This window comes from Lutjanus erythropterus, chromosome 4, assembly GCF_056507025.1.
Source record: "Lutjanus erythropterus isolate fLutEry1 chromosome 4, fLutEry1.hap2, whole genome shotgun sequence".
Taxonomy (NCBI): Eukaryota; Metazoa; Chordata; class Actinopteri; order Lutjaniformes; family Lutjanidae; genus Lutjanus; species Lutjanus erythropterus.
This window is the reverse complement of record NC_139320.1, coordinates 8737993-8760701: the sequence shown is the minus strand read 5'-3', so window position 1 is coordinate 8760701 and position 22709 is coordinate 8737993. Positions and strand designations below refer to the sequence as shown.

At 40.7% G+C, this 22709-nt stretch overlaps 2 protein-coding genes across 2 annotated transcripts in view; one reads left to right on the top strand and one right to left on the bottom strand.

Annotated features, from left to right (window-relative positions):
- Positions 1 to 17944, top strand: part of rnaset2l (ribonuclease T2, like) — an 18099-nt gene extending 155 nt beyond the window's left edge. The window contains exons 1-8 of the mRNA XM_084716885.1: positions 1 to 62; positions 2748 to 2815; positions 7290 to 7347; positions 9570 to 9637; positions 11088 to 11201; positions 12661 to 12709; positions 13237 to 13311; positions 17140 to 17944. The exon at positions 1 to 62 is cut by the window's left edge and continues 155 nt beyond it. Of these exons, the coding sequence (XP_084573011.1) occupies positions 1 to 62; positions 2748 to 2815; positions 7290 to 7347; positions 9570 to 9637; positions 11088 to 11201; positions 12661 to 12709; positions 13237 to 13311; positions 17140 to 17343 (698 nt within the window). The 3' untranslated portion in view covers positions 17344 to 17944. The remainder of the gene's footprint in view (positions 63 to 2747; positions 2816 to 7289; positions 7348 to 9569; positions 9638 to 11087; positions 11202 to 12660; positions 12710 to 13236; positions 13312 to 17139) is intronic.
- Positions 17940 to 22709, bottom strand: part of supt5h (SPT5 homolog, DSIF elongation factor subunit) — a 35014-nt gene continuing 30244 nt past the window's right edge. Inside the window, exons 26-31 of the mRNA XM_084716884.1 lie at positions 21587 to 21692; positions 21336 to 21494; positions 20888 to 21056; positions 20153 to 20350; positions 18869 to 18964; positions 17940 to 18278 (exon numbers count right to left, since the gene is read on the bottom strand). Of these exons, the coding sequence (XP_084573010.1) occupies positions 18138 to 18278; positions 18869 to 18964; positions 20153 to 20350; positions 20888 to 21056; positions 21336 to 21494; positions 21587 to 21692 (869 nt within the window). The 3' untranslated portion in view covers positions 17940 to 18137. The remainder of the gene's footprint in view (positions 18279 to 18868; positions 18965 to 20152; positions 20351 to 20887; positions 21057 to 21335; positions 21495 to 21586; positions 21693 to 22709) is intronic.

Sequence of the window (22709 nt, the reverse complement as noted above, 5' to 3'; positions counted from 1 at the left end):
AGCAACTCTGCTCCTGGAAATGTCTCCTGTTCACTCTGCAGTGGCCCGGAGCATTCTGTCAGGTGAGCTTCATCATCATCATCATCATCATCATCATCATCATCATCATCATCGTCATCAATGCTAATCATCAACTCACGCATGAGAAGAAAAATTCTTAACTCTGGATTACAGAAAAGGAAAGGTAGTGAGGAGGTAAGGAAACTTAACAAAGGAGGACATGAGGAAATGAAGAGGTAGTGAAGGAAAAGAGGAGTTTGGGAGGAAAAATCAAGAAGAAATGAGGACATGACAGTAAAGAAAGTAGTAGGCAAGGAAGAGGGAAAGAAGGAAATAAGGAGGTAGAGAAGGAATGGAGGAGAGAAAGAAATTGTTAGGTAGGGAAGGAAAGATGGAGGCAAAAAACTAAACAGGAAATAGTGAAGGGGACAAAAAGAGGAGATTGTGAAGGTATCAGGAGGTATATAAGGAAATGAGGAGGTAAAGAAGAAAATTAGAACCTGTGCCTGAAGTATCGTGATACTAATATTAATAAAATGTTTCGATATTAAAAATGACAGTAGCAAACGTTCACCGTATTCTCACGACGGCCATTTTCCTTTGATGTCACACTCTGATGTCGTGCTGCTGTGTTCTGTTCCACATTCTAACTTTACACACTTCAGACCTCCTGTAGCTCACAGAGGTCAGCGTGTTCATAGTTCACATGTTTAAATGTTGAATTAAGCTCACGGTCCCAAAAATGTATTTCTTCTGTTTCTTTTTTTTTTTTTTTGATATAATTTAAAATAGAACTTCCTCCTCATGGATGCTGGACTCTACATAATGGCATTATCCTAAATGGTGCACAATATTCATGTTCTTGTATTTATTTGTATATTTAATTTTCACTCAATTCAAATAATTAAAATATTAGAACAGTAGCCTCATCGTCTGCAAAAAATACAGACTTTTGAATTCAGATGATTTCTGACAGCTAAAAGAATTCAAACCACATACAAAACAAAACTATATTACTAACTTATTACTATTAATTATAAAATACAACATCATGTCAAGATGTTTTGGTGTAAAACAGAACCAGTGATAAATCTGCATGACTCTTACGGTTCATGTATTGTTTTACTTTTTGCAGGCGTTCATGTAAAATAAACTTTTCCACGTGAAGCTGCTTTGGAAACGTCCTGCTGTCTCCATTTATTTCTCAAATCAGGAGATGTGTCTCCTCACTCGACAGTCCTTTCTCTCGTTTCCTCCTGGTAAATCTGCTGTCCTGCTGACACCACTCGCCCTCCTGATTCTTAAAGGTGATGAGAGCGGACTTTCTGTTTTTAAATATATTTTTTTGGCTTTTCATGCCTTTAATTGAGAGGAGAGCTGAATATACGACAGAAAGGAGTGAGAGGGAGTGAGTGGATGACTCGCAGCAAAGCTTCAGTCTACCAGCAGAGTTATCCAGGTACCTGAGAGAGAGCAGACTTTCTGATTGGTTTGTTGCATGTTCAGTCACCCATGAACTAATCCAGGCACTTGGGCACAGCTGTATTAATGATCTAATGTCACTTCTAGTGTGTTTATGACAACACGTAGTGTCGTGGAGGATTCTTCAGGTGACAGATCTTGTGATTGGTGACTTCCTGTCTCTGATCAGTCATGTGTGTAAAGGTCTTCAGCTTCAAGACTCACGATCGCAAAACAGAGAGTTGTGTAGTGTGAACGACTCAGTGATCTGGTGGTTTAAGAGTCATGGAGTGAAGCCCAGGCATTACTTAGTTCTGAGGTATGAGCAGTAAAGATGGATGGAAAAGAAGAAAAGGCAGAAGACAAGTAAAGAACTGAGAGGAGAGAATGCAGTAAGGAAGAGAAGGAGGGTTTTTCCTTCAGACAAAACAAAAAGCTTATGATCAATGAGTTTTACAACGGTTACAACACCGACACACATATTTGGCGCTCTTGCTGATGAGCACATCCGGTCTCAGGAAAAGAAAAAAACTTTTTTTGTTTCTGTGTCTTACTGATTTTATTTTTTGTTATTCTAAATATAAAATTAAAATCAAAGCATTTTTTAAATTTCGCTTATTCCTTTTTGACCATGACAAAGAAAGGCACCTTGTATTTCAAATTTAATTTGTATATGTTAAAACAAAAATCAAATAAGCACTCGTTTTTTGTTTTTTAATACCGTTTCTGAACGGAAAATCCAATTACCAAAAGACACACAGATTATTTTAGTTCCACTTCATTCCCTGTTTCCATCGTTCTCGTCTTGTTGCTCTTTCCAGACTGTGATCTGTCAGACTAAGGTTCTCTTTCTTCTTTTTATCTTCTGTTGTGCTCAGATGAACAGTGATTTTCTTGGTTCAGTCTGCAAAGATTCCTGCAGTTTTCCAGTAACTCAGAGTCACAGTGTGACAGATCACACACATTTGGATATAAGACTGGACAGAAAAAGAAAAAAAAGAAGAGATCAATAACCACAACTAAATTTATATTTGAAGAAACAAGGAGGTAGGGAAGTAAAGGACAAGGAGATGAGTGGATGAGAAAGAAAAAGAGGAAGTGGTGAAGGAAGTGAGGAGTAAAGGAAAGACATGAGGAGGTTAGAGGGAAATAAGGAGATAAGGAAGTAAAGGAGGAGTAAAGAAGAAAGGGAGAAATAAGCGAAGGTATTGAAGGAGGTAGAGAAGAAAGGAGGAAGGTTTCCTGCAGTGTATTTAATTCTGTCTGTCTGTCTGTCTGTCCTGCAGTCTTTGGACAGACAGACTCTGTGCCGGATCCCTCAGAACATTAACAACTGGACGATCCACGGTCTGTGGTAAATATCACACATCAGCTGCAGAACAACTTTCACATCCTTTCACACTTCACCATCACTCACATCCTCACTCATTATTCTAAGTTTTCCGTCTCAGTTTGTCACGTTCTGCTGAACTCCATCAAACACAGATGAGACAGTAAAGGACTGTCAGAAATCATCATGAATGTGATGTTTAGTGCTGTGAGAGCATCAGCACTGCAGCTGTTTACCACATTACCAGACTGACATCAGTGTATATAAATGTGGCTTTATTATATAAAAAGTATAAACACTATAAACTGTCACATATATCAACACAGAGCTCAGTCCATTTCTGTTTGCCTTGACTTCAACTTGACTTATAATAATAATAAGAAGAAACTTTATTTATATAGCACTTTTCTTAACAAGATTACAAAGTGCTGTACAGAAAAAAATAAAAAACATGAGTAGCCAAAACAAAGAAACAAAGAAAGAGACAGGAAGTAAAACAACACACCATGAAAGCAAAGGGAGATAAAAATGCATAAATAGACGCCAAATAGAGACATCATAAGTACAGAGATAAAAATATGGGTTAAATAAAAAAAGTTAACCAAGCCGGAGCAGTGTGGAAAAACCATTTGACTTCAGTTAGCAGTTTGCAAAAGCTTTACTATAAAGGAAGGTTTTCAGCAAGGATTTAAAAGAAGCTAATGAAGTAGCCTGTCTAATTTCGATTAATTTCTGACAGCAAACACCCGGTCACCTTTGGACACGAGTCGGGATCTGGGGACAATCAGGAGAGCTGCATCCATAGACAATAGCAAAAGAATTTTAAAATCAATACAAAATAAAACTGGGAGCCAGTGTAGGTTGGCTAGCACCGGAGTAATGTGTCCAAATTTATTTGTGCCTGTTAAAATTCAAGCAGCAGCGTTTTGAACTAGTTGGAGACTATGGATGGAGCTCAGGTTGATCCCAGCATAAAGTCCATTGCAGTAATCTAATCTAGAAAAAATGAAAGTGTGAATAATTTTGTGCAAATCAGCAGAGGACAAGAAAGATCTTATCTTTGAGATTTTTTTGAGCTGATAAAGACTGAAAACTGCTAAAAATATTGTTGTTATGCATAAATGAGATTAATTGGATTGAGATAACTTTTTCCAGTACTTTCGATAGGAAAGGTAATTTAGAAATGGGTCTATAATTGTCCAGTACTAGTGGGTCCAGGCTTGGTTTTTTCAGTAGTGGTTGAATTATTGCATGTTTAAGACTGTTAGGAAAGTTGCCAGAGGTCAGAGAGCAGTTAATAATTTGTACAATAAGAGGAGCAATGTTGGGGAGGATGGCTTTAAAAAAAGTCTAAAACACAAGTGGAAGAGTTCATTTGACTAATTAATTTACTGAGCTCAGTGATATCAGTAGAGTCAAACTGGGTGAGAGAAGCAGGATTATTAAAGGCGATGGCTACATGCTGCGAGTTCGGTATAATCTTGGACCGAATACCTATTATCTTACTGGTGAAATGCGAAGCAAATTTCTCTACCCAAGCATTTCCAGGTTCAAAATCCACGTTGGTTGGAAGATTGAGAACAGAATCAATGACTCTGAATAATATTTTGGGGTTATGAGAGTTTTTTTTTATATAATTTGAAAGAAATAAGCTGATCTTGCATCTTTCACAGCTGACTGATATCTTATCATGAGTTCTTTCAAGGTGGTAAGAATGACAGGTGATTTAGTTTGTTTCCATTTACGCTCATATTTTCTGCATTGTCGTTTTATAGAGCGGGTATGATCATTAAGCCAAGGGAGAGTTCTTGATTTTGGTTTTCTATTTTTCAGAGGAGCAATGAGGTCCAGAATAGAAAGACAGTGGTTGTTAAACACAGATAACAGTTCATCTGAAGATTGTGTGAGAGTATTCAAACCCAATGAATTAGAAAATGTCCCTAAATTTGTCAGCAGAATCAGTAGTAAAAATATGTGATCGTGTTGAGGGTTGAAGTTTAGGAGACAACAAAGAGGGTAGAGGAGTGTTAAAAATGACAGCTTTATGGTCTGATGTAAAAACTTCCACTATTTGCACGCTGTCAGGGCAAAAGCTGGAGGAAAGTACCAGATCCACGATATGACCTTTGGAATGAGTTGACTTATCAACTGATTGCAGCAGATTGAAAGATTCAATCAAGTCCACGAAATCATGAGACATGGGCCAGGAGGGACAACAAACATGAATGTTAAAGTCACCCAGGATAAGCACTCTGTCATATTTAGAAAGAACAATAGATAGGAGGTCAGAGAATTCTGAAATAAAATTGTTATAGGTTGCGCTAGACTTTTTCATTGTCTGTCATTCTGACTGACAGGCTCATAAAAATCCTGTCATAATCTATTTTTACCTGTCACTTTAATTTTTAAAATGATAATAATTACATATTAAATAGCATTTAATTTTGATTCATTTTTAATTAATATTCAGTCCAAACAAGCTGAACAGAGAATCCACACCGTACCTCTTTTATCAACACCACTACTGGGCTTTTTGAAGAAACTTCAGCTGCTGACACTCAGCTGCCGTGACACTAGGTGCGTTCGAGATGATCCAGGTCTGCGCAGAATCGATCAGCGGTGATCGCCCCACAGTGCATGCTGGTTACATTTGTGTCCAACTTGATCCCGACTTGCACATGTGGGCAACAATAACCTCATGAGATCGAGGCGGCCGCAGTTTGTACAGGCAGGCACCGCAGCTGCTCTCCACCGACTGCAAACGCCTGGCTGTTACCTGATTGACAAGCTGACAGGCTCTGATTGGCTCTTAATTTTGACAACAAACACCACGTGTTGTATAAAATACTAATTTTCTGTGTAATTGTAACATTTAATGCTGGACATATCGGTCTTCTGTTGTGCAATGAAGTTTTAATCTGTCAGCAAGCAGATATTTAGTGTCTGATAATAATAAAGGTTATATATATATATGAATTATCAAAAGAACAGTTTAGTTCTTTACAAGGCAGATAAAAGAACAGATGCGTCAAAAGGAGGATCTCTTCTATTTTAACTTCAATCAGCGATCAAGAACACACTTTATTTCTTCAGCTATGATCATGATCTGCAGACTACAGGTGACCTACAGGTGATCTAACAGGATGTTCGTGTCTCTTCCTCTACTCTCTCGTAAGTCTGTTGAAAACTGTCCGACTTGACTGCAGCTTTTTGTCTCCACCTCCTGCTGTGGCCGCCTGATCTCGTCTACTCTCCAGGCGAGGCGCAGTTCATCTCGAACGCACCTAATAGCTAATTAATATGCTCACTCGCCACCAAGTGGTCAGGGGTGTGAATTGCAACCTGTCAAAATGACAGATGACCTTCAGATTTTTCCGTCACCGTTTTAAAAAACCGGTCAACGACGGAAAATATTCGGTTAACGCGACCCCTGATCCTGGCGGTCTATAAACTAAAATAGAAATAAGAGGAGCTAAAACTAAACTTTTAAGTTGCAACAATCTGAAAAAAAAGCTTGCCATATCCTGGAGGGGCTGAAAGAAAGACTTTGTCCCACTTCTGTGATCAATATGTTTTTGGCCCTTTCAGCACTTTTAGCTTCATGAGAGAAATGGATGCTGCAGCTCCCGCTGTTGGATTTGTCTTTGGACTGGTGTTTGTTGTAGATTTTTATCTGCAGCCCGTGTATCAGAAAAGTTCACAGGACTCCAATATGTCTGACACAGAAACTGGTTTAATGGAACTTGGCCAAGGAGAATGAAAGAATAATGAGGACACACTTTGTCCTGATGCTTTCTTCAATCCTCGGTCATCTGGGGATGATGCTATAAATAATCTATGCCCAAATATGGTCAGACCCAACACATCTACAGCGTGCAGAAGTAGTTTATTAGTGTGTAAATCCAACACAAAGGAAGAATGAATGTATAGGGTGTGAGATCTCAGCACCCTTTACTCCCATTCCTCAGGGTCAGTGATATCCAGTTACCTCTGCTCCGTTCAGAGAGACAGACACACCTCTCTGACTTCAGCAACACTATCAGGGTGTTTTCCTTCAAAGGAGCAGACAGCAGCATCTACTGTCTGAAGGACAGGAAGTGTGTCTCACTGTTAAGAGTTAGTGCAGACCAGTGAGCTCAAGGCCTTAGTCTGATCCAGCGTATTAAAAGCTAAATTTGGAAAATTCCCTGAGAGCGTGATTAAAACACTGAAACGTGAAAGCTGCAGAGAGTCAGATTACACACAATCAGAGGAATGTTTGATCAGCTCCTCCCTCCTTTTCTGCAGGGCCACAGTGTGAGACGAGTAAAGCAGATGTTCCTCTGAAATTTCTCCTTCATGAGCTATTTTCCTGTGAATTGCAGACTGAATAGTTGTCAGCCTGTCAAGTGTTCCTCTGACCTTCCTGTTTATGAACAAAACCCCACACAGATATTACAACAGTTCAAATGCAGTGATTTGATGTTTCCGCTGGGGGCTGCTGTGTTTGTGCCTGCAGGCCTCTGAGGACGATGAGCTGCTGCGACTGCTGGCCGATGTTCCACTCAGATGTCCAGGTGAGTCACGATCAGCTCACCTGAGACATCCAAACATCCAACAGGACAAGTATGTTTATCTGGCTGCTGTTACATATCAGAAATATATCAAAAGTTAGAGGCTTCTTGTCTCATTCAGACTCTGAAAAGCTGCTCCAGCAGGCTGGTTTATTGTAATTCCCTGGACTGTCAAAGCAGATGTTAAATAAACTCCAGCTTATTCAGAATTTTAACAGAAACTAAAAGATCTGAACACATTCAACTCCTGGTTTATCTTCTCTTCACCAGCCCCCAATAAAACAAAGAATTGAGTTTTAAAATACGGTGTTCAACAAATTTATTAGACCACCTGTCATAAAAATGAGAAAACATAAATATTTTAGAAATCTTTCAAAAACGTTTAAAACTAAAAATGTTATTATTTATTTGTCAAATAACAAACTGAAACAACTAAATAGTCCTTTTTTTGTCCGTCCTCCTTTGGTCTTTAACAGTTTGCATCTTGCTGACATTGTTTTTATGTATTTGTCTCTTTTGTTATTGAGGGTCAGCTAGTTTCTATCTGTTCCCTCAGACTTCAGATGAAACTTTTGTGTGATCAATCTTTGAATCTACTAAATCCAAAATTAGTTCAACAGGATTCAAATCTGGACTTTGACTTGTCCAGTCCATCAGGTCCAGAACTCCGGAGTCTTTGTCTTGGTCAAATCGTCTCTGCACAGATTTGAAGTTTGCTTTGGTTCATTGTCTTGTTGGTTTATGAACCCACGACCAATCAGATTCAGTCCAGAAGGGATCCCATGATGCACCAAGATGTTGTGTTTGACGTTCTTGTTCATGATGTCGTTGATTTTCACTAATTTGTCCACGACGTTTCCACAAATGGAACCTCACACCATGATGGAACCTCCACCACTGTGGCTGCATCTGGCATCGAAACGTTCTCCAGCTTTTCTGTGGACATGAAGACGACGATGCTGACTGAAGAGGTCAAACTTGGACTCGTCCGTCCAGAGGACCTTCTTCCAGTCATCAACAGTCCAGTGTTTGAGCTCCCTGGTAAAGCTGAGGAGTTTCTGGATGTTTGCAGGCCTCAATAATGTCTTCTTAGCAGCTCGTCTTCTCTTTAAACCTTGTTCCATCAGTCGTCTTCTTCTGGTCGTTCTGGAGACGTTCTCACACTGATCTAGAAACATTTGTCTCTGTCTGAAGATCAGCACTGGTCTTCCTTCTGTCTCTAGTTCTTAAAATCTTGAGGTGTCAGTTAACTTTCGGTTCCTGCCTCTTCCTCGGTGTATTTTGTAAGAACCAGTCTCTGCAGTGGACTCAAAGCAGACTTGTCCACACTGTGAGACACTTTTTCAAACTGAATTCATCTTTTAATAGCCACAGTTGAGCCTCTGAGAAGTCAGAAATGAATCAAACATAACATTCAACCACTAAAACTGTTTTTTCTGTTCAGGAATGAAAGTAAATAAACTATAATTTGGCACTTTAATCAAGAAATAATAATATGCTTTACTATTTTTTCAGTGTTTTTGTAAAAGAGTAAATTAGAAAATTCATGGATAACAATAATAATAATTATATTTTATCATTACAAATATGATTTCAGTTAAAGAGCTTCTACATACTGGTGTATTAACCATTACAGAAACTTAAAAAACGATTTATGTAATTACCAACTCTGTTAATGTAGAGCAGCTGTGGTATAAAGCTTCCACTGGCTGCTGCTCTAATACATTTATTAAACACTGTACTTGTCAGTGTTTTACATGTTTGAAAGGTTTCGCTCCTTTTTATATTGATGACATGTCCACTGAGTTTAATAAAAGTCTCCTCACTGGACAGAAAAGCTGCTCTAAATCAGCTCATGGTGCTTTCAGTCATTATGGTCGTCCTCTCTGGACAATTCTCTCAGGCTGCTACAACAGTTGTCTCTTTCAAAAGAAAACTTCTCAAGTTTTTAGTTTGGTTTAAAGTGTATTTTTATTATTATTATTATTATTATTATTATTATTATTATTATTATTATTATTATTATTATTATTGTTATCTGAGCTTTTTAAGAATAATGATAATAATAATGATGTCTTCTTGTATGTTTTCATCTTGTCCAGCTTGTTTTTATATATGTAATACTTTATTATTTTACATGTTATTTTACGTTTGTCATGTACGATGTCTGAGTTTACGCTTGTTGTATGAAATGTGTCTTATAAATAAAGTTGACTTGATTCTAGGAGCTGGAAGCAGAGCTGAACGAACACTGGCCGTCCTTACTGAAGACAAAGTCCAGCTTCCACTTCTGGTAGGAAATACAGACACACACACACACACACACACACACACACACACACACACACACAGACACACACAAACACACACACACACACACACACACACACACACACACAGAGAGACACACAAACACACACTTTTGTTCTACATGGATTTACTCCACTGGTGACCGGGTCTTTATGGGTCTTTACGGGTCTTCACGGGTCTTTACGGGTCTTTATGTATTTACGTCGACTGCAGAAGGAACCAGGTCTTTATTTGATCATGTCCTGGTGTTTGAGATGTTCAGTTGGTCATATTTTAGTTTTGATCTGCTCTCATTTATCCTGTTAAAGTTGCTGCATTATTCTCTTAATAAAAACTCAGCTCTTCCTGTATGACCAACATGATCTTACTGAGAACTTTTACTGCACATAAGAGAATAGAACAGACACCTGGGGTTTATTCAACCCTGAGAATTATTTAGAAGCTGGCTTTTATTAGCCAGACACATATATATTTATTTTTATTATTTTTCTACATTGGAGATTAATTCTGGGGATTAGAATTACAGACATCAGAGTTACGTAGAGTTATGTAGACAGCAAAAAATGTGAAAACAAGGCAAAATATATTGATTTTGTGAGAATTAAAAATAAATAAATAAATAAATAAATTTAGCCACAATGATCATGTATCAACATAAAATCACATATGTATATACATATGTGATTTTCTGGATCACACTAGGGTTACATGATTATACATAATTAATGTATGATTTACATAATTATAGTTAAAAAAAAATCACAATAACATTATTATCTATAGACAATTTAAGTTAAATCCATCCTGAATTTTTTTTGTGTGTGTTTCTTTGTTTTTGGGCTTTTCTTGCCTTTAATAGAGGGGGGGTGGGTGTGGGGGGGGGGGGTGAGGAGAGAGGAGAGAGCCTCCATACACACACACTCTACCAACAGCCGCCCCGTGTGTTTTTATCTGTTTTTGTTTTTTGTTTTTTCCAAATGAATGAAAGTCTGAATCCGAGCGTCGAGGGACAGAAAGAGTCTGGAAACAGAACTGAACAAAAATATACGAAAAGTGCTAAAACACTGGACTGATGGTGACAATGCAACCAGCTGAACAGAAAAAAGACCCATAATATTATTAGTTGTATATTAGTATGATATCAATATTTCCTTTTTTAAATATAACGATCACTGTCAGTCTGACGGTCCTGCTTCACACTCCACCCACTCTGGACATTTTTTAATGTATTTTATTGAATTTTAATTTGATACATTTGAACAGTTTGCTGATTGTTACAGAATGATCCATTAATGTAGAAAGTAATTGTAGCCCTGATGTTAATGTGTGTGTGTGTGTCTGTGTGTGTGTGTCTGTGTGTGTGTGTGTGTGTGTGTGTGTGTGTGTGTGTGTGTGTGTGTGTGTGTGTGTGTGTGTGAGTGTGTGTGTGACAGGAGGGAGGAGTGGGTGAAACACGGTGTCTGTGCAGCATGTGTCGAAGGACTGAACTCTCCACTGAGATACTTCCAGACATGCCTCAAACTGCGTGGACAGTTTGACATCCAAAAGTTAGTTCACACACACACACACACACTGCTGACAGTGTCCACGATGGTGAAGTTTGACACGGAGATCCTCCTTCATTAACGAGTCCACGATGTCTAGGGATGGGAACTGATAAGATCTTATTGATACCAATGCCATTATTGATTCTGCTTATTGATCCAATTATTTATCGATTCCTGTGGATTATTATTATCATTATTATTAGTAGTAGTGGTGGTATTGTTATGTGTGAAGTCTGATGAGGCAGAAACTGACTGTCAGTTGATGTTGATGGTCTGTGTTTGGCGAGTTTCCATGTTTAATATTCATGGCGTCCTGCAGCCACTGTGGGGCGCTCTAGGATTCAGCCTTGTGAGGTTCACATCTGCTGCACATACAATACTGAGACTCAGCACCTCATTTGCATAATGCCCATGATGCATTGTTTAAGTTTACTGTTTTGTGTTCCGACATACGGTTTTGTTGGTGTTTTTAATGAACAGGTTACTAACCTCCTGTTAGCGTTTCTGACATGTTTGTTCAGAAAATGGTGCTTTATGTTGGTATTTGTTTATTGTTTATTTGTTATTTTGTGCTGTTCAGAGACATTTTAGTCGACACCATGACTGAGGGGTTTGTATATTTCACCAGTCCAGCTGAGGTCACCATGAACAGGTGTCAACTGGTGTTCCCAGAGTGTATTTTCTGCTGGAAGAAGTACAGGTGATGTTCTGACATGTGGCAAACAACATAGAGAGAAGTGAAACGTACAGTAGAGGTATGGAACTGGTTCTAAAGTAGAACCATCCCTAACATTTCTCCAGGCGGCTCAGCAGTGAACTCTGGTGTCCCATAATCCCTTCCTCTGTGTCGGCAGGTTACCTCAGGGCCCGGCCTGAGGTGGGTCTCTGAGCCACTGAGTGGGAGATGTTACCACAGACCGTCAGTGTCTCACCTCCACAGGGAGGACTTCATTGTTCCTCCCACGATTGTGCTTCAGCAGCCAGATTAGCGAAGCATAGATGTCTTTGCTCGTAAACGTCGTCTGTAGAATCCTCCCACGGTGCAGTGGTGATGAATGATGAATGATGAAGACCATTCTGATGGAAGGGGACCAGAGCACATGGTCTTGGTCTGGTGGTGTGGAGCTGCTCCTGGACACCTTGGCCTCCCTTTGATACAGTTATTCCACATTTAAAACAGATCCCTGATTTATTTCCATCATATTTATTTATCTCTTGTGCGGTAGTTCTGTACATTTTTTATATTCCATTAAACAAGTTTTCAGTGACTGTTAATCACTCCATCTTAAACATCAACCAATCATCAACCAATCATTTCTCTTTAAATCTCGTTTTCTAAACTGCAGCAAAGAGTTAATATGACTTGATTTCTGACATATTAACTTATTATTTGTTTCTGTTTTTATTTTGTGTAATTTGTTTAGATGAATCAAAGTAAAGTTTGAAATGTTTCCTGCAGGTTACTGGAGGATGCAGGCATCACTCCATCCTGTGATCGACTCTACAAGGTAACGGCACACGGTGACACTTTAAACCGCCAACGCCCGATAAATGAACGACTTTAACGGATAAAAACAAATGTGAAAATGTGCTACATGTGTACAAGAGTCACATGACTGACTCAGTGATGTCAATTAAAAATCTATTTTTAGTCACAGTTTGCAGGTTTCTTTCAAAAGTGACAGTCTTGCTGTAAATGTGAATTAAGTTTTGAGGCTGTCAACACAATCTTTGAATTTATTAATCCTTTACCAAAATAAAAGTTATTTCAATAAGATAACTAAGCTTGATCCACCAAATATTAAATAGTGTGTTGGTCCCTTTTTGTCTGTCAAGTTGAACTTTAATATTATTTTTTCCTTTAGTGGGTTCAAGTTATTAATCTTAGGTTGTTTTAAAAAATGACATGTATATGTTTTCCTTGACACGGGGTGGATTTACTGATGATTCCAGATGTTGCTGTGACTATTTTTTTTTTTTTGTGTGTGTGTGTGTGTGTGTGTGTGTGTGTGTGTGTGTGTGCGCGTTTGTGTAGGTTGCAGAGGTTCATCAGGTCCTGGCTCCACATCTGGGTGACAAACCTGAGATCCAGTGTGTTACAGATGACAAGGTCAGTTCCTCTGTCTTCGTCTTTACGCTCAGGTCTTCAGGACGATTGACGTTCGCTGCTTCCAGCTCCTCCAACATGACGCTTTGAGTCTTTGTTTCATATCACAGTGAACTAAATGTTTACTGCAGTCTAAAAACCTACTCAAACCCCACTAAAGCCTAAAAACCTATCAAAGCATGACTTAACGTTAATGCTAAAAGACCGAGGCTGAAGCTAGCTTAGACCTCAGTAAACAGGTCAGATGGTGCACTATGACATGTAGTGTATACGTATGTATATTTCAATGTCTGTCTGATATTTGCTGGGGTGTAGCTTTAGCCTTTAACTTCACAGATTTCTGAGCTTTTTACAAGCAAGACTGGAAATTTTTATTGTCACTGTCTGCAGGTGACTGGAAACAGAACTGTACAAAAAGCTAATGACTGCTGATTTGCTAATGTTAAATCTGCCACCGTATCCCTGTACATTGTTTAGCAACAGTAACTTAGACTGAAAATGAGCATGAAGATAAACTGGTGTAAACATGGCTGCTGCGTTTCCAACCAGTCTAATAACAGGACTGTAACCAGAGGAAGGCCTTCATGTGGTTCATTTACATCTGCAGCTATTTAAAGAGGTGGCTGATGAGTTGCCAAGCGTTGGTGTTTGAAATGATCCCAGAGGCTGCGAGTCTGCTGTGTATGAAAACAGTAAAGCAGTCAAACCAAACACAGCTAGTTCTCTGTCACTAGAAGGGTTTTTCCCTGCATGTCTGATTAATTATTGTTTGGATCTGAAACAGACTGAATGTTCAGCTCCCTCTAAAGACAATCGGATATTAAGTCCAGATGCTGCCTGGCCACGCTGTGCTGCTGATTGATTTGTTCAAACTCAACTTCTGACTGATCTCAGTTTTAAAGATATGAGTCATGGAAAGGCTTCAATCTAACCGGAATAGCTGTAGTTGGTGCAGTGTGTTGTGCAGTGTGTTGTGTTGTACAGTGTGTTGTGCAGTGTGTTGTGCAGTGTGCGGTGCAGTGTGTTGTGCCGTGTGCGGTGCAGTGTGTGGTGCAGCGTGTTGTGCAGCGTGTTGTGCAGCGTGTTGTGCAGTGTGTTGTACAGTGTGTTGTGTTGTGCGGTGTGTTGTGTTGTACAGTGTGTTGTGCAGTGTGTTGTACAGTGTGTTGTGCAGTGTGTTGTGTTGTGCGGTGTGTTGTGTTGTACAGTGTGTTGTGCAGCGTGTTGTGCAGTGTGTTGTACAGTGTGTTGTGTTGTGCGGTGTGTTGTGTTGTACAGTGTGTTGTGCAGTGTGTTGTACAGTGTGTTGTGCAGTGTGCGGTGCAGTGTGTGGTGCAGTGTGTGGTGCAGCGTGTTGTGCAGCGTGTTGTGCAGTGTGTTGTACAGTGTGTTGTACAGTGTGTTGTGTTGTGCGGTGTGTTGTGTTGTACAGTGTGTTGTGCAGTGTGTTGTGCAGTGTGTGGTGCAGTGTGTGGTGCAGTGTGTTGTACAGTGTGTTGTGTTGTACAGTGTGTTGTGCAGTGTGTTGTGCAGTGTGTGGTGCAGTGTGTGGTGGAGTGTGTTGTACAGTGTGTTGTGTTGTACAGTGTGTTGTGCAGTGTGTAGTGCAGTGTGCGGTGCAGTGTGTTGTGCAGTGTGTTGTGTTGTACAGTGTGTTGTGCAGTGTGTTGTGCAGTGTGAGGTGCAGTGTGTTGTGTTGTACAGTGTGTAATGCAGTGTGTTGTGCAGTGTGCGGTGCAGTGTGTTGTGCCGTGTGCAGTGCAGTGTGCGGTGCAGTGTGTGGTGCAGCGTGTTGTGCAGCGTGTTGTGCAGTGTGTTGTACAGTGTGTTGTACAGTGTGTTGTGTTGTGCGGTGTGTTGTGTTGTACAGTGTGTTGTGCAGTGTGTTGTGCAGTGTGTGGTGCAGTGTGTTGTACAGTGTGTTGTGTAGTGTGTAGTGCAGTGTGCAGTGCAGTGTGTTGGGCCGTGTGCGGTGCAGTGTGCAGTGCAGTGTGTGGTGCAGCGTGTTGTGCAGTGTGTTGTACTGTGTGTTGTGCCGTGTGCGGTGCAGTGTGCAGTGCAGTGTGTGGTGCAGCGTGTTGTACAGTGTGTTGTACAGTGTGTTGTGCAGTGTGAGGTGCAGTGTGTTGTGCAGTGTGTGGTGCAGTGTGTTGTACAGTGTGCGGTGCAGTGTGTTGTGCAGTGTGTTGTACAGTGTCTTCCCCCCTTATTTTCATATATATGTATATACACACACACACACACATACATACATACATACATACATATATACATACAAGTCAGGCAAGAACAATGCGAGTCAGTGACATGAAGCAAAGTTCAAGTCTAACAGGACGAGGTGCCTACAGGCACTAGACATTCCGCTGTGTTGTGGATCATCTGAAACAAAGAATCTGTGAGCAGATCTAAGCATGAGAACATGTCCATGAACAAGATTGAAACACCTCGGACACTTCACTGCAGGGAGGCTTCATTCCTCTGATAACCAACACACGCTGACACTTTCCCAGACCTCACTGACACATCGGAAATCTTGCAGCTGAATCCTGGTGTCACTGATCTGTTGTCCTGAGGCCACAGTGATGTTGTTCATTTGCCTGTCGGGAGTCTGGTTTGGTTTTCAACTTCAATCAGATCTGAGTCAGAGCAGCAGTAACATGTCAAATGGTTATTAGAGTCCACTGCAGCAGCCATAACGGAGTTATTGTTGGTCAGTCGGTCTGTGTGTCTGTCCAAAACTTCGGTCAGTCAAACTATGGCTTCCAATGAAATGTTTGTACTTTGGCTCAAACCTCAAACACTTTAATCCATAACTTTCACCTACTTGTGGACAGATGTTCATGACATTTGCAGTGGCTATTCTTGTGACTTTGTGAAGTTTCTTGGACATCAGGCAAACTTTGCTTTCTCTGGATGTTTTATGTCTGAAGTAATTTTCTGTGTTTATAGTCACTTTGCATCTAATTATGGTCATTTTATGTCTCTCGTAGATATTTTGTATCTCTTTGCGGTCATTTTGCATCTATTTGTGGCCATTGTGTGTCTCTTTCTAGTTATTTTGTGTCTCTTTATAGTTGTTTAACATTTCTTTGTGGTAGTTTTGCATCTGATTTGTGATTGTTTTGGGATTTAAAACAGATCCTAGATAAACCTTGATTGAAACTTTGCTGCATTGCTCTGAAATCCGATTCCTCTTCCGATCCGATTGTCTCTTTTTTGTAGTTTTATGTCTGCTGTAGTTGATGTGCATGTCTTTGTGATTGTTTTGTGTCCACTGTGGAATGTGGCAGGATTGTGCGATTGTCCAGTGTGAAAGCTTTCTTTGCCCCAAGCTAAGGAAGCTGTTAGCCTCAGACAAAGTGGGTTCACAGAGTGCCTGCAGCAATGGGCTCAATGCAGTGTGACAAACCTTACAGTGGACTGAGTGTGACTTTAGCCCAGGGCTTGCTGAGCCTCCAAAGTTCTACTAAAGACCGAGCTAACTGTCCTTTCCAGTGGACATTTAACCCAGGACTAATAGAAGTGCTGTGTGAATCCCAGAATCCTGGGCTTAGTTCAGAGGTCTCCAAACCTCCAACCCAACTCTGATTGGGAGATTATATATTGCTGGTCCAGTTTGCTGGTCAGTACTTTTCCTGGAAGTGTTGGAGAGATGAAAAGTAGAATTTTTGATTTTAGAAAGCACTCAGAATATGAAAAACACTGAATTACAGTAATGAGTAACTGAAGTTACTTTAAAACTGTCAGAAGTACTTGTAGTAGTATCAGTGGTGATAGGAAATAAATTGTGTCCTTCCAGTGCTTCACTCTCCCCTCCTCCTCCTCCCTCAGGACAGGGAGGTGTGGTTTCAGGTGAAGATCCCTCTGTCTCGCAACCTCACTGTTGGCTGTGATCCGCAGAGCGACACTGACGGGACCCCAGCGTCCGGGTCTGGCCCAGGATGGAGGTTCTCCTCTGGTCATCCCTGTCCTCCTCACGCTCCGTTCTACTACTTCCCCATTGACCACGAGCAGCCGCAGCGGCCATGCGGCTAACAGCACCTCCACGCCAGCCGAGCTCATCGTGAAGAACTTTGAAAGTGTGGCGTTTAAAGTTTAATGCAGAATGCAAATGATGACTTTTTGTTTGAGCCTCTGATTTATTAAGTGTTATCTTGTTTCTGGCATCTGATCAATCAATTAAATACATTTTACAGTTAAATGTATCATTTAGTTTTGTTTCTTGTTCATGTTTAGTGTAAATGTCTTTCAAGTATTGAACAGGACATTTGTTTGAAATTTTCAGACTCAATTGATTACCAAAATAATTGGTGACTTATTTTAACTGATTATTTGTTGCAGCTCCAGACCAAAGTGGACTAACGCTCCGCCTACAGAGCCACAAAACTAAAAAAAAAAAATCCATGCAGACAAACAGATGAACTGGTTTACAGTTTATTGAACATTATACATGGCATTTTTTGAACCATCCTCCACCCAGAAAACAAAAAGTACTGACAGAACATTCAGAAAGCACTAAAAACAGATTCAGAACACTACTAAGAAAAACAGTCAAGCTAACGAAAATTTAAAAAACAAAAAGGAGCAGAGAGACAGCTGGACCTGTTGGACTGATGATGGAAACTGGGAGAGACAGGAATGCTTGACTGATCTGCCGGAGGCCTGCAGGATCTCATTACAGAAATACAAAGTCCAACACAACTGCCTGCATTTGTGTGATTGTGTGTGTGAAGACACAGCTGACAGTATTCTGGTTACAGTCCTCGCTGTGTGTGTTCCTGTTGTCCCACCTCTCTGGCGTCTCCGTTTCTGTCCCTTGGTCTCATCTCTCAGTGCTCCAGACGTCCCAGGAACCTCAGGTTGAGGATCTTCAGCTGGTCGTCCAGCTCCATGCGGACGATGCCGTCATCTCCGTCGATGCTCAGCAGGATCCCCGTCGCCTCGCGGTCCTCTCCCAGAATCACCTTCACCTGGACGATCGAGCAGAGGTTCAACATCTCCATGGTGACCATGGTCAAAGTGAGAATAAAGTTGGACTCATGGGTTCAAACCACTGACTGTGCGTAAAGATGGACAACACAAGACGGCAGTACTCGCGTCTGAGACGCTGTGTCCATCTTTACATACAGTCTGTGGTCCAAACTAACAGAAAACATGACTGCATGTTACTGCTCATCATCTAAATGGACATTTTAATCTTACCAACAGAAAGACTCTGGTAGTTTCAAAGAAGCAGAATCTGACATGTTTTATTGGCTCCACTTTATTGAAATCATTTCAAGATGCCTGAGGTTTTAAGATCATCCAGTTACTCATCAGAAATAAAGCCTGGATTCTTTCTTTGTTTGGTACAGATCCTTGCAAAGATCATGTTTTAGATGAAAATGAGAATAATGATGTAAAAATCAGCAGAATAAGTCAAAGTAATCTTAAATCAATAAAACAGAAACACAAAAACAATGTAAACTAGGAGGAATAATAAAAATGAAATGTGGCCTTGATGTGTTTCACAGCAGGTCAGAGGTCAGCAGAGGAGAACCAGCTGAGACCCGTGACTCACCTTGTTGTTCTTGGTGGGAGTGACGGGCTCCAGGTGATCACTGCTGATACTGACCACCTTCTCTGACTCCTGCATGAACACTGAACACATCCCACCCTGCAGGGACACAAACACAAACCAACGCCACAACAAACTCTCAAATATCGAGGACAGATAGACTGATACTCAATTTTAATAACACAATAACTAAATCAATTTTAAAAATAATAAAGATTCAACCCCAACTTCCGTAGGTGTGAATGTGAGTGTGAGTGTGTGTCTGTCTCTATGTGATGAACTGGCGACTTGTCCAGGGTGAACCCCGCCTCTCGCCCAATGTCAGCTGGGACAGGCTCCACCCCCCGTGACCCGTCAAGGATAAGCGGTTACAATGAATGAATGAATGATTCTGTCTGTATTTGTCTTTAAAAACCCACAAATTAAACTACAACCCGGTAATCCGATCCTCCCCTTAATCTAGGTCAAATGTTGTATTTCAAAACTCCAAGGTGCAGATCAGGAGAGTTTTGATGCTAAAAATCTGGATTATTCTGATCCTGCTCTTAAGGTGGATTCCATATGGATGTGTTCATGCCAAAACAAGATCATTTTAAATTTGACTATTAACCAATAAACCAACATTTTCAATTAAAACACCAAGAAAACTCCAAGCTGCTGTTGTGTGAAAAACAAGAACAAGAATTTCAACTTTCATTCTTCTATGCAAAATAATTCTCACCTGCATCATGATTGATAATCTGTCTAAATGATGAGAGTGAGTTCCTCACTGAAAAACCCCACGCAGACTGACCGATTACTGACAGCTCTGCAGCCAGACTGACCAGCTGGACGGGCAGGGAGAGACGCTCTGCTGAGCCACTATTTCACTTATGATAAAAGAAGACAGCAGTATGCCACCCAGACATCTAATTGGTAATAATAAAGCATCCCAACATTTAATGAAACGTTAGTTTGACCAACAGATGGAGGACAAACCAACAACTGCACATCTAGATTCTGGAAGCTCATCTCGTCGTATCTGGATCAGAACACACTTCTCTGAAAATTCTTTGGAAAAACAGAAAAAAAAAAAAAATCCATTTAATCTTGGATAGCAAAAAAAGGGAGTTCTGGATCATTCTGATCTGATCTGGATTAAAAGTTTTGAAATACTGTCCCCAGATGAACAGGAGCAGCAAAAACCTGAGAGATCTCAGTCTGATCATTAACAGATGTGGTCCGTCAGTTCCTCGTCTAAACACTGATCTGACGATGCAGGACATTTAATGTGGCTGCGCTGGTTACCGTGACGCTCCTGATGACCCCGGTCTGTCCCATCAGGTCCATGAAGGAGTCCTTCACCCGGACCAGGATGTCAGTGGTCACCCAGTCGCTGCCGCCCTGCTCGATGTTGGAGCCTGGGGTGTGAGGGTTATAACCTCCAGGAGAGGGCGCTCCGGGCGTCATCGGACTGTAGCCCACAGGACTGGGACTAGGACTGGCCTGAGGAAGCCGTGAGAATCACTTTTAGCCAAAAGAAGTAGATTTGATTACTTACTAAAAATAAATCACTGATTTTACAGTTTTTACAAGAATTTTTAAGATATGATTTTATAAAATGAGATAAGGTGACATTCCTTTATTAGTCCCACAACGTGGAAATTCACTGCAGCAAAGTGGAGAGCAAAAATATCAAGAAGCATCAATAAAAAATATAAAAGATAAAATATACAAATACAAGCAAGAAACAAAAGAACAATTCAAACGAGGGAAATATAAAAATGCAAACATAAGAGGAAATGATGATAATACACCTGATTATTGCACATTGGAGAGAAATATTCCACAGTATGAAGTGACTTTACACCTGAAAATAAGTACTAATAATGCACAACTGATGAACACAGTGGTGTTGAGCGGCGGGTAGTTTTGGTGAGGATGTGGCGAGTACATGATCAGGTTTCACAGATAAGATGAAAGGAAACCAACATTTTTCTTTGAGATTATTGTGATCATGGAAGAAACACGGCGAGCTCGTACCTGATACGCCATGGGAGAGGGTGTCGGATGGTAGCTGGCTGGAGAGTGTGTGTTCTGGTAGCCGACCGGTGAGGGCGCCACCTGGTGGTAGCTCTGAGGACTGGGACTGGGCTGGTAGGAGCCCTGAGGGGACGGGGCGGCGTAGGGAGAATACTGCTCTGTGTTATACCTACACACAAATATATACAGACACGTTGAGGTTTCTTCTTCTTGGTTCATTGAGTTCAAAACATTTTCTGAGAAAAGGGAATTTAAGATGATTCCAAATATCTCTGCAAACATTTATCAACAGAATGTAAACAGTCGGCCAGACAGAGCTCATTCTGACATTTAAGCTGCCAGACGTTGATACACTGGATTGAATTCTCAACATGTTTATAACAAAAAGGACAAAAATTGTGTTTTTGCTTTCAGAAATAATCGTGTTAACATTTGTTTTGACGCTCACATAGCAGGTGTGCCAGGTGTCTGAGGGTTGTACTGAGGGTTGACTTGTGGAGACGGGACTTCTGGGTAGCCCGGGGTCTGGGGGTTGGGGGTCCCGCCGTATCCCTGAGGGGACGGAGAGGGCTCGTCGTCGTAGCCAAAGTCGTACTCCTCTTCGTTCCTGAAGAGAACAGACAAACGTTTCAAAATATGAAATTAGGAATGGCATAAAAAGTACACACTGAACTCTGTGAGTGTGTGTGTGAGTGTTACCTGGAAGGTGTGTTGGGGTTGCTGGGGTCCCAGGCTCCACTCTGACCCGGCGTCCTGCTCCCATCATGCAGCGGGGTCTGAGAGCCGTAGTGAGGCGTACGGCTTCCTGTGACAGAGTGATGAGAAACACTTTCAGTCACACAGGATTGTGGGTAATAATTTAGTCTGTTCTTATAAATAAACCCCAGTTCAAAAAAGTGTGAATGTTAAAACATAAATAAAAACAGAATGCAACGATTTGTGAATCAGCTTTGAGCTAAATTCAACTGAATCCAACACAAAACAAAAAACATTTAATGTTCAAACTGATAAACTTTGTTTTTGGTAAACATGCTGTCACATTGTTCAGGAGCAACAGGAGACTGAAAGTCCTGTTTGAAACGTTCCACAGGTGAACAGGTGAGCTGGTAACAGGTGACAGGATCATGATCGGGTATTAAAGGGGCGTCCTGGAAAGACTCAGTGGTTCACAGCATGGATGGGGTCAGATTCACCACTTTGTGAAAAACTGCAAACAGTCCAACAGTTTAAGAACAAAGTTTGTCAACACAAACCTGCAGGAATTTATAGATTTCATCATCTACAATCCATGATATCATGAAAAGATCCAGAGAATCCAGAGAAATCTCTGAAAACCAACACTGACTGTCTGTGACCTTTGACCCCTCAGGCAGCACTGCATTAAAAACCCTCATCATTGTATAAAGGACACTACATGGACTCAGGAACACTTTGGAAAACCGTTGTCAGTAAACACAGTTTGTCTCTGCATCTACAAATGTAAGTTCAGACTCTACCATGCAAAGAGGAAGACATATATCAACAACATCCAGAAACACTGCAGACTTCTCTGGACCTGAGCTCATCTGAGATGGACTGACGCAAAGAGGAAAAGTGTCCTGTGGTCTGACGAGTCCACGTTTCTTGTATTTGTGCTGTATGTAATATAGGTTGACACAAATCACTGCATTATTTTTTACCTGTTTTACGTAACAGCCCAGCGTTTTTGGAGTTGCTAAAATGATTAGCTGATGAATCAATAACTTGATCATTTGTGAGGATTTGATGGTTGTCTTTGTTTTAGGTGATTGTAAGCAGACTCTCTCTGGATTTTGATCTGTTA